This window comes from Saccopteryx leptura, chromosome 4, assembly GCF_036850995.1.
Source record: "Saccopteryx leptura isolate mSacLep1 chromosome 4, mSacLep1_pri_phased_curated, whole genome shotgun sequence".
NCBI classification, from domain to species: domain Eukaryota; kingdom Metazoa; phylum Chordata; class Mammalia; order Chiroptera; family Emballonuridae; genus Saccopteryx; species Saccopteryx leptura.
This window is the reverse complement of record NC_089506.1, coordinates 25,136,470-25,148,678: the sequence shown is the minus strand read 5'-3', so window position 1 is coordinate 25,148,678 and position 12,209 is coordinate 25,136,470. Positions and strand designations below refer to the sequence as shown.

The 12,209-nt window shown below is 34.4% G+C and overlaps 1 protein-coding gene across 4 annotated transcripts in view; it reads right to left on the bottom strand.

Moving 5' to 3' along the window:
- Positions 1–12,209, bottom strand: part of NRG1 (neuregulin 1) — a 1,068,557-nt gene that overhangs the window by 151,073 nt on the left and 905,275 nt on the right. For all 4 annotated transcript variants that reach the window (XM_066380304.1, XM_066380300.1, XM_066380299.1 and 1 more), the window contains exon 3: positions 6,142–6,263. In XM_066380304.1, the coding sequence (XP_066236401.1) occupies positions 6,142–6,263 (122 nt within the window). The remainder of the gene's footprint in view (positions 1–6,141; positions 6,264–12,209) is intronic.

Sequence of the window (12,209 nt, the reverse complement as noted above, 5' to 3'; positions counted from 1 at the left end):
ACACCTAGAAGAAGATCGGCATTCCCAAGCAAAGTGCCCACATTCAAAGAGATGCTTCCTCATTCTGTCCTTCAGGATCCATCAATGACACGACAGCCATAGGGAAGAAGGAAGCTCAGGGTCACAAGACTTGGGCAAACATCCCAATCTCAGCATGAATAAAAACTCTTCACATTTATTTTTGACATACTAAGTAGTTGGTCTCCATGACCTTCCAAGAAAAGAAAATCAGAGCTTTTCTATGTTCTGCATAAAAGATCTCATGTTAAAGGAAAGGTTAATCATAACGATTCCTTTCTTAATGGAAAGTTATGTTAAAATATCAGAACAGGAAGTTACTACAAAGATGTATCTGTACAGAGACAACTTAAAATAACTTCCATTCTTATAATTAGTTATTTATCCTGGAGACCTTAAAAAATATCTATAATGATTTTAGTTCCAAATAGAAACCTCTGAATTATCGTGGGGGAAATACAAGCTCAGAAGTTATATACTTCTATACCAAAAGAATCTTGCTAATAGGAAGAGTTAATATTTTTATTAAAACCACTAAGCAAGAATTTTTATGCGTTTTGGGTAGAATTCATAAATTTAGAAAACAAATTTTTTATTATAAGGGTGATTAAAAATAATTTTATCTTAAATTGCAAAATAAAAAATATTAAGTCCTGCAATGTCCTTGGTATTTATGTATCATAATTTCCCACAGTATTTGGAACGTTAAATTTATTAATTTATAAAGGACATCCCCTTCATTAGTGCAAAATAATGAGGATTTAGAAGCATCAGGAATTGAACATAACTGAGTTAAGCAATTTATGCTGAGTAAGCAAGTAAATATAAGGAACGTTAGTCTATTTGTAATGTTTGAATGCTTTTTTAGCGAATTTGATCTAATCTCCAAGAAAAGTTGCAGAGTCTGAATACAACACTTTCAGAAAAGCAATTTTTCTAATCATTTATATGCATGACTTGTTAGAGACTTCACCTTGAGCATAATATGAGCATTGTATAAAAAATATAACTATTTAGCCAAATATACATATACATATATACAAACATACATATGATGTTTCTGTGTGCATCTAAAAATCAAATTATATAACTCGGTTATTCTAAAATTAAAGTCCATTGTTGTGCATACAAAACATCTGATCAAGTATCTTCTTTAAAGATTTAGGATGGACACACATATATTCGCATTGGTAAAGATAACTTCAAGAACATCTTTGAGTGTGAATTATTGCTCATAATGAGAGCTTACTTTAAAGTGATTGGGAAATTTTAAAATTAATAAATGATGTAGAGACAAGTTAGATACTATGCATAAAAAGACAACTCTATTGCATTCATATTAGCTTTCTTGGGACTCCTGCACAATACACCATACAAGAGGACTATTACACAAATTGACAAACATATTTTATATGCTTATTACTATAACTATAGGTTGTTCACCAGTACCACAACATTTGCAAAAATATTGCCAACTTGGGAGAAAGGGTGCGTTTTTTAAAGGACCAATTCATATATTAATAAATTTCATAGAAATAATATTTCTGCTCATCATGAATGAAACAGCTATTTTATTGTTACGAGTCCAATTGTTCCTATGGGATCTTGACACTAACTCATATAATTTTTCTCTTGATTAAAAAAAAATCTAGTAGAAGATATGATTGATTAGTTGTATATTCTCTTATATTAATCTTTTAAGAGGCGGCAACATTTAGTTAATTTGAAAACCAGGTAGGTTCTCCTCCTTAGTCTGATACCCAACAATTATCATAGAGCTTCTTAGCTAAGAATTAATTTGCAAATTAAGGTCTCCTAGACAAAAAACAAGGCAAATATATAAAATACAAATAAACATATAGTGTATGAGCTTTGTAAGCATAGTGTATTCGGCCTTTTAGATGGCCATCTCTGAATTCATAAAGAAAATCCACTTGCATCCATCATGAAAAGATTACTTCCTATGAGATCCTTCCTTACATGAAAACTCAACTGGAGTTTGTCAGGTTTGCATAATCCCAGAAGTAATTGGCAGCATGCATAGGTTTAGACCCGTCTACTATATGACAAATTCTTTTTTCCAAATAAGGGAGGGATTAAAAGTATTGGAAAAGTAGAAAACATATAAATTTCTAAAATATAGCTTAACAAACTGATTGGTAATGTGTATTTTATTTTCTAAATACTTGAAAATAAAAGAAATACAGTCTTTGTTTTGCTCAAGCATAAAATGATTCAAGGGGATTTTTTTCGTTGTTTTTATTTTAAATCACTTTATTTATATCTAGTTGCTACTCTAAGTAGAATTCAATAATGAGTTTCATAGAGGAAAGTTCTGAATATTGAATAGAAGACTTTTATGATATGCTAATTTTATTCTAATAGTATAGAGCTATCTTAATGAGATTAAAAATATCACACAGCAAGGTCATCTTGCGCATTTTTTCATGATTTTTCTGGGAAGAAAAGAAAACAGTTTCTCTTACATGTCTCTTAACCTCTGCTATCCCTCCTGGAATCTTATACCAAAATATATTCTAAACATACTGGCTCAAGGAAGGCACCTGTGTAAGAATCTAAGTAAAAATCCCAAGGACTCTTTTGCATAGGATGAAATTAGGGTAATTAGCTCCAGCAACAGACCAGGATCTTTCATCAAGGTTACTTTTAAAGAATTACCAAACCACAGTTGTGCATTTACTAGAAAAACACGGGTGAGTTAACAGACAACACAAAATAAACAAAATTACATGTATTTTGTAGAAACATGAATTAAAACCTCAAGAAAGTTCTATGTAACATAATATTTTGATAACATTCATACTTTCAAGCATTTTATTTTTTTCTAGGACTCCAACAGAAAAAGAAATTCTTGAGAATTCCACTCTCTCAGCCCAAGGCAATAGTAAATGTACATTAGGAAGAGACTGTTTAGCTATGTAGCAATTTATAACCGCAGTAGAGTGTTCTTTTTCTCTTTGAAAGAGTGTTTCTGTGCAACCTTTGACCAGACTCCTAGGGATACAGGGATGTAACAACACAAAGCTAGTACCTCTGAGCCTCACACAGCTCAGGGCCCAAGCTGGCTTCTCTGATAACCAGCCTTGATCTGAACCCTGTCAGTTCATAGACAGCAGTAGAATAGGGTGAAGGATCAGAAAGAGTACTTATTTTCCTTTTAGCTGCACTATAACTAAGTCTGTGTGGTCTAGTGAGAAGTCTCCCACTACACACAAGGCATTGGCCTCGTCAGTCAGGGTGCCTACCAAGCCACTGACTCTGATGAGCTGCACTCCTCACTCACTGCCTCTGAAAAAGGGGCATTTCAAAGAAGCCTGGTTTCCAGCTTCTCTCTCCCTGGTGAGCCCGTAATGGGCACCTGACAAAAAGGCAAATGATTTGTAAACTCTCTCGGTCTTTCCACGTGGTCTAGTAAAGTAAATCCTACCAATTCAATTCTTGCTATGGGAAATTTGATTTGGGAATGAAGGAAACAATCACAAAGAGGGAGCTGAAACTGACAGAATACCTTAAAAACAACCATGAAGAAGAAGATGATCAAGTAGGATCATGACTAGGTCAATGTCAGGGATTATGAAGAAGCAAAGATGAGAGCAGGACAGGTGAGTATACGAGAAACAGCACAAGAGTCAAGAAGCATCTGAGGCACATGAAAGGCAGAACAAAAAAAGAGCCACAAACTTTCCTCTTTTAAATTCTTAGAGATGCCCTGGGTACAAGTCCATACCCTTGAGGTCCAGTTATAATGAAGCTCTATGTCTTCCCCGTGGAATCTCTTTCTCCTTATGCCTCACACCATCATTTCAGTTTTTATTCTTTACAATCTACCTTAAACGCTAGTAAACACACAGTAAGGCATACAGTGAGCTCTACTGGTCCAAGAATTAAAGGACTCTGGAGTTCATCTCTTTTGCTGCTAAATATCTTCTTATCCTGAATGTGTCTGTCTTAGGACACAGTAGAATTCTCTATTTCTTCTTCAATACAATGAAAGGGTTGGATAAGGATGAACTCTTTCTAATTTTTGAAGAACAAAATAAAAACAAGATCACCTCACACTGTAACTGAGATTCTTTGTTCTCCTGCAGATATTTTCAATAAGCCAATAAAAACCCATTCCCTGAAGAATTTTAGTTGGTTGTTTACAAATGATCTTCTTACAATATTCCACAAACTCCTCTTTAAAAAAGATGTCAAGTAAAAAAGATGTTATTATCAAAAACATCCCTACTTTCATTTCCCTACACTATAATTGGTCAATAATAATGTATTCAAAATCGAAACCAACTCTTTAAATGAATATCAAAAATGATGTTTCTTTTAGGAGAAGTGTGAAAAGCCACATTTTCAAACTTCTGGCACTCCCCAAAATAATAAAGAAAGAAATCCTATGGGGTTTCTTTTCAGAAATATAATACAGTGTTAAATAATTTATTGCTTAATCCCATAAAACAGAAAACATGGAATAAGCAATATCATACCACTGTTATACTCAATGAGACCATGACACTTATTCTAATTTTATTTTCCTGGGACTTTATGGTATGCATAGCTACATAAATCTAATCCAAGTGTCTAAATCATAATTCAATAGCATTTATCAGGAGGAGACACATTGAATCAAGCCAGTGACAAACTGAGAACAAGCTACTAAAGGTGGTATGATAGGAAGAAATTAATTTATAAATTTGGGTTTCAAGTAGCATCCTGTAAAATTCCACATGGGAGAAAAAAACTAGCAAACATCTATCGCTTAACCAGTGCTGACTAAAATGTAAAGTGATGTTATATTTACTCATATAAATTTTAAATGGCTTTTATATTTTTAAACTATAAGCACAGCTCCTAAAAATAGTAGTGGAAACTACTTTTCACTGTCATTTTTTTACTGTCTGTGGAGGGAGGTCTTTAAAATGAAAGTAATGAACTATGACTACACTGCAATAGAGCGATTCCTTGGGAAGACTAAGAATTAACCTGGATTTTCCCAACCCTTCCATATAATTATCTCACTCCCTTCTGTCTTATACTATTAAGTCACTGACACAAACTACACACATCTGTCTCCTATGGGGTAAAACCTTAAGGTGACTTTTATTCTTCCTTTGCTGGACTAGCATTTTCACATTGTCACTTTAAGAGATCAGGCTTTGATGTGGCCTCACTTCCCCATCTATTACCTAGCCACAGTGCAATTAGGCTTGATTTTATCACAGAAGACAGGCTTGTGAAGGCAGCAGTAAAGTGCCTCAATCAGGAAGAGAAAGAAGTCCCCAAGGTTATGAAGTAGCACTGTTGCTCAGTGGCAGAGCACGGTCAGCTTCTGCACGTGACTGCACCTAGTGGTTGAGTATTGGGGTGTCGTGACCAGAGAGCCACCAGCTGTGGGTCTCTTCCTTTCCTTGGATAACTCAGAGAAGTTGTCATAGGGTGGGTAGCAACTGCTACCTCCTCAGTCACTAATTTGTTTAACAGATATCTCCAAAATCTGGTCTCAGAAAAGAAGAAGCTGAGGCCTATTCATAATAAGAAATGCTTTGCCTTGATTCTCCTAATTTCAGCATGAATAGGCCTAAAAACAAAATAAAACAAACAAACAAAAAACCAATAGGAAGAGTAACTTTCTCCTACGTAGAGCCAGATGTATTAAAAATCATTTAAGCACTTAAAAATTACAAGACTAAGTCAAGTTTGTATTGTTTACACACACAATGTACACACATTTACTTTGCAAATATTGATATATACAATACATATAAATTCTGCATATACATACGTATTCGGTAATAAATACACATACAACATAAACATATCCTGTTGCTGATAAGAGGCAAAGACTTGATGGCCTTCCTGGCTATCTTAAGAGGAGGTACAACTTTTTTCTTTAAAATCCTTTTTTTTTTAAAAAAAATCTATGTATATTTCAGGTCTATGTCCCCTCAGGGAAAGGAGAGATTTTGGAAGAACATATAAGATACTTAAAATAAATGGAGTTTTTGTGTATAATGAGATTTAAAACAGCAATGTATTATAAGTCTCACCACACAGCTTGATTACTCCTCGAGCAGATTAAGAAACAGAATGCAGAAGGGCATCGCTTACCATTGGACTCCACAATGGTGATATTGGCAGAGGCACTGTCGTTTCCTAACTTGCTGATCACTTGGCACCTGTACTCTCCAGAATCAGCCAGTGACGCTTTGTTAATGCGAAGTTCTGACTTCCTAGAAGATCAGGACCAAAGGGGTACAAGATTATTTCACAGAAATACAATGATCATCAAAATATATTTCTCTGTAGTTTCAGAGTCCTCAAACTCCTTCTCTCCGTTTTACACACACCACATAAAACACAGCCTCCTAGTACCTCCCTAGATGGTTTTTACCAAGAGTTTAAGTGAGGCATATTGCATTGAAGTTACATCATAGGTAAAGTCTTAGTTTTATCACCCAGATCAGGAATTCTAAAAACAGTTTTCTCTCATTTTTGTTTTTTTCCTCTACCGCAACCATTATGCATCAGATTTGTTTTTCCACAACCCAACTGGTAAATTTTCTTTCCTCTTTGTTTATAAATGTCACCAGCCACTAGGTCTAAGGAAAGTATATTTTAAAAAAAAGTATAAAATCATCTTTCACAAATCTGATAAGGGCAGTCCCTTAAGGCTAGACTAGATTAAAATGCTCTGCACTTCTTTCTTAGTAAAGTAACATCAGGAATTATGTTAATTTTGAATGAAAAGGATTTATCACTTCCAAAAGAAAGGAAATGTGCCTTTCTTTAAGATTCTCATTGCTAGGAGCATAGCACCATGCAAATGGTTCTTAATGTTGAAATCAATATTCATGCAACATAGCACACACACACACTTTTAAAAAATTCTACACATTAAACCAACATTTGGCACTCTTTGAACATGGGCAGCATACTGATTGTATCTGTCTATATCTTACTGTTGCACATCGCCTATAATTTAAGCAGTCTCCATGACTTCAAAACTCAGAAACAGTGGGATTGGATCAGCCTTTACCAAAATCTTTTATTTTATTTTATGTGGTTTTTTTTTCTGTCACTTTTTTAATAGGATGAGGTGACTGCTGCAATACACAACCTTTTAAAACCTCTTTGTGGACTCAAGCCTGGTACTGACTGCCTAGGCTCTTGAGAGGAAGACAAGCGTCAGAAAAAAAGGCAGGAAACAGAGACAGTAATTCAGAATTATATGCAAAAGTCCCATAAATTATACCTTCTTATATTTTTAGAGAACTTTTGGGTCTTTTGTCATGTGATATTATTAATTTAGAGCAATTATTACAAATTTAGGTCCTACTATTCTCCTCTATTCTATCAAACTGAATCATCCCTCAGTTCTACACGTAAGTCTCACGGTCTTCTATCTTGGCGGTTTTGCATGTGTCATTTTCTCCTCCTCAAATGAGAACCCCACCATTCTAACCATCAAGATATTAGCAACATGGTCATAGAAGAACGATCTCAGTGCCAATTCCTTCATCAAAACTTCCATGATCCTGTAGCTGGAGCTGCTCTCTCCTTGATCTAAATTCCAACAGCCTTGAGTACCTCTCTCATGACCCTCATAGTGCTTTCAGTGTGTCTTTTCTCTCAAGTTAGGACACACACTTTAGAGGGGGAGTCCATAATTTAACCTTCTCCATATTCACCCATATACCTTCTCAGTATCACTGCTTTGTCCTTGATGCACCCTCAAACATTATTAGATAAATGTGTGAATAAATGAAGAAAATATTTGGATGTTCCCACTTAAGCTCTCTGTAAGACATAATGTTCCTACTGTTGGCTGTAGGAAAGGAAGATACAATATTAAGAGGGCAGAGACAAGCAGAGGTCATCCAGATCAAGGGGAGCAATAGTCAAACCAACATGTGGACTGAAATATTAACTTCAATAGCTATAATTCAACAATAGCTGCATATAAACTTGAGAAAACAAAGTGTGTGTCCAAATAAGTTTGGAAGACATTAAACGAAAACAGGCTTGCTTTATTTTTGTTTGTTTTTTTCTAAAGCCTACATGATTTCTCAAAGCCTTTAATATGTTAATGTATTCTGACTCTCCAAGAGGGAGCTATATTACTGTCTCTCTAACTTATTTGATGGTGGAATCTCTGTCATTCACATGGCTTCCTGAAAATAATGGTCTACAGAATGAAGTTGATAAAAAAGTGGACCTTGTTTATCTATGTAATGAGGGGATGATCCAAGGACCATTTAATCAAGAATATTTATATATTAATCACAGAGGTTATTCATCAAAGTTTCCCTGAAGTATATTTTTGTAAACCAATATAGACCATTTTGATGGGAAGCACCTTAGCAAGCAGATATTAAGATTTAATAATAAAATGTAATAGCTTTTAAAATTATCAAAATACAACAATACTAGGATATTTATCCCCTATAAAGTCTGTTAGCTTTTAAGTATGGCTTGGAGTATTCAAATCTAGTGCTTTTTAATGGATTATCAGGCTTTGGCCAGTTGGCTCAGTGGACAGAGCACTGGCCTAGTCTGCAGACATCCCAGGTTTGATCTCCAGTCAAAGCACATGAGAGGCAACCATCAGCTGGTGCCCGTGGCACTGAAGATAGCTCAGTTGACTCAAGCATCGGTCCCTGGGCGTTGCCAGGTGGATTCCAGCTGGGGTGCATGTGGGAGTCTGTCTCACTATCTCCTCTCCTCTCACTTTAGAAAAATGAATTATCAGCTATCTGTATACTTTGTTCATAAATGACAAGTTTCCTTCATGACAGACACCTATGAAGAATAACGAGAAACAATGGAATAAATAGTACAATAAGCTTGTCAAGCCCAAAATAGAATGCTTAGCTGAAAAAATGTTCATTTACAACCATGGAACCGCTAACAATAATTGATAAATAAATTATGAAGAATGTTAGGATGGGGAATAATATACTGGTTTTCAACACAGGAAAAAGTGAATTCCTAAAATAAGATAATAGCAATATTTTTTGTTAAGCCCCAAAACTCTAAAACAAGATTAAAACAACATCCCAAGAACATACAACCCAAAATTATGATAATTCTAAGAATACCCCTTCTTTTCTATTTATATAAATCTAGGAACAGGCCTTTATGATATGTAAGGAGTTCTTTCTTGCCCCTGTGCCATTATTATTTACATTATATTAAACTGAATCAAATCATAAGAAACATGGTAATCAAATTTATAGTTAACATAATCTTAAAGGCATAGTTCTTAACATCAAAATTCTCCAAATAGACCTGGGCAGTGTTTCCTGGAATACTATTCCAAGTAATGTAAATAAATGTTATGCTTAAAAAAGAGAAAGAACAAAAAAAAAAATAGAATTTTTTTCTATGCTCAGATAAATGTTGCATTATACAACTTTAAATTTATTTTTTTACAACAGTACCTCTTAGTTGTTTTTATGCAAATATGTACTGTGAATTTCTAAGGCAGGCATGCCATGTGGCTAAGAAATCCTTTCTGTAGCAGAACACCCACGGGAATTCTAGTACTGAACATCAGTGGGCCAAAAACCAAGATTCAATTTAATCAAGATAAGCATAACAAATACATTCAGGTTCAAAAATCAGTAGCAGAAATACAGGCTGGAAGGGACATGCCTTGACAACAATATACACAGGGAAAAAAAAGGATTTCAATTAGTCATGCATTTAACATTAATTCATTTTAAAAACTATTGAAATAAGAAAAAAAGAGGGGAAAAGCAACTTCTGCAATGTTTGGTCAAAAACAGCATAAATCAAATCGGATAAAAGTCACAATACACTGCTCACAGGCTAGGTCCCATCTAAAATATTGAATTTAGCTTTGAAGTGGCATTTGATGAAAAATATCAACAACTAGAGAACTTTCAAAGAGAGTGGTCAGAATTGAATAGAGCACAGGGAAGATTCTGTTAAAGAAACTGAGGTCCCCCCTGGCAGGGAGCTACAAACAAGATCTGGGTAGCCATTTTAATGTATTTCATGATTTTCATCTAGAAAAGAAAATTATTTGGAGAAGCTCTTGCAGGAGAAGCTATGTCTTAGAGGAAAAAAGAGGGCATATTTTAAATGATATTCTAAAAACATGAATAGGGTGTCTTGTGAAAGAGTTAGGTTTTCTTCTTTGGAAAGGCTGAAGTCTGGATAGCCACCTGTCAAGCATATTCTAAACAAGAATATCTCTATGCAGAGAAAGATTAAATTAGATCAGTGCTTTCAACTATATTTACAAAATAAAAAAAATATCATTTTAAAACGAAAGCTTAAATCGGGGACTTATATTTAAAAATATGTTAAAGAGGGGAAGTATTCAGGTCAAGGTGGTTGGTAACCCATTTTTGCAATCCAATCAAAACAAGATTCTCCAGGGAAACAATAGGTAAATCACTAATTTATACGCTCTTTATTAGGGTCTCTTTGAATGTTAACCATATATTTAATTATAAGATTCTCCAAATCTTGTGTTCTAGTGTGGGAATAGGAAGTATTGCAGCAAGAGAGTAGAAACAGGCAAACCATTCTTGAAAATTTCATATTGCAACAATTTGGGGCTTTGATAAGTATGGATACAGTGGTCTTGTTTTACTCTTAACAGGTTACCATATACAGTCTATATGAAGGACGTTAACTTGATAAAATTACTGAATTTCCCTTCCAATCATAAAATTAACTTTCAACTCTTTAATTGATGAATTATCTGGGAATCTGGGAGGGGTTGATGTTCTGGGTGATTTTCATTTTCTAAAAGTATTAAAAGACTTAAATTATGCAAAGTGTTTAAAACAATGCTTGAAATATGATAAGCTTCTGATAAATGTTAGCTGTTATAACAACATACTACATTCTTGCAATGTATAGATTTTTATAATAAGCATGTACTAATTTTGAAATAAAAAATACATAACCAATTAATATAAGATCTGAAACAATAAATTACATAGAGAAAAAAAAATAGGCACTAAACTCATAGATATTGGTCTTAGAGAAGATTTTATGAATTTGACCCCAAACGCAAAGAACACAAAAGCAAGAGTAAATGAATGGGACTATGTTAAACTAAATGGTTTCTGCACAGCAAAAGAAACCAACAACCAAACAAAAAGGCAACCAACCAAATGAGAGATGATATTTGCAAAGAACAGCTCCCATAAGAGCTTAATGTCCAAAATATACAAAGAACTAAAAAAAAACTCAAGCCTGACCTGTGGTGGCGCAGTGGGATAAAGCGTCGACCTGGAACATTGAGGTTGCCGGTTCAAAAAAAACCTTGGGCTTGCCTGGTCAAGGCACATATAGGAGTTGATGCTTCCTGCTCCTCCCCCTTCTCTCTTTCTCTCCCCTCTCTCTAAAAATCAATAAATAAAATATTAAAAAAAAAACCCTCAATACTAAACAATCCAATTAAAAAATAGGGAGAGGACCTCAACAGACACTTCTCCCAAAAGACATACAAATGGCCAACAGATATATGAAAAGCTGCTTTGCTTTACTTCCCCAGCTATGAAGAAAATGCAAAGCAAAACTATAATGAGCTACCATCTCTGACATCTGTCAGAATGGCTATTATCAATAAGACAGGTAATAACAAGTTTTGGAGAAATAGTAGAAAAAAAGGAACCCTCATTGCCAGCTGGCAGGAATGTAAACTGGTACAGCCACTATGGAAAACAGCATGGCGGTTCCTCAAAAAATTAAGAATAGAGTTACCATTATGACCCAGCAATCCCTCTTCTGGGTATCTACCCCAAAACCTGAAAACATTTATCCATTAAAGGAGCCAAATATTGTATACGATGATATGACACTGGGTGGTGGACACACTATGAAATATCACATATTAGATCACATATTAGAAAAATCTACACTTGAAACCTATATAATCATATTAACTAATGTCACCCTAATAAATGTAATAAAAATAGATAAAACAAAATATAAAAGAAAAATCATACAATGTAAAATTAATTTAATATAAAATGATTTATAAGTAAAAGTTCCAAATATTAATTTTTTTATGTTCCTACAATAAGTGCTCACTAACAAGATGGATTCAAGGTTCCAATGCCAGATAGCTACTATCTCGGTTTTCTGATTTAGCTTGATCCTTCCACTACAGTTTACATTTCAAGACAACTTAA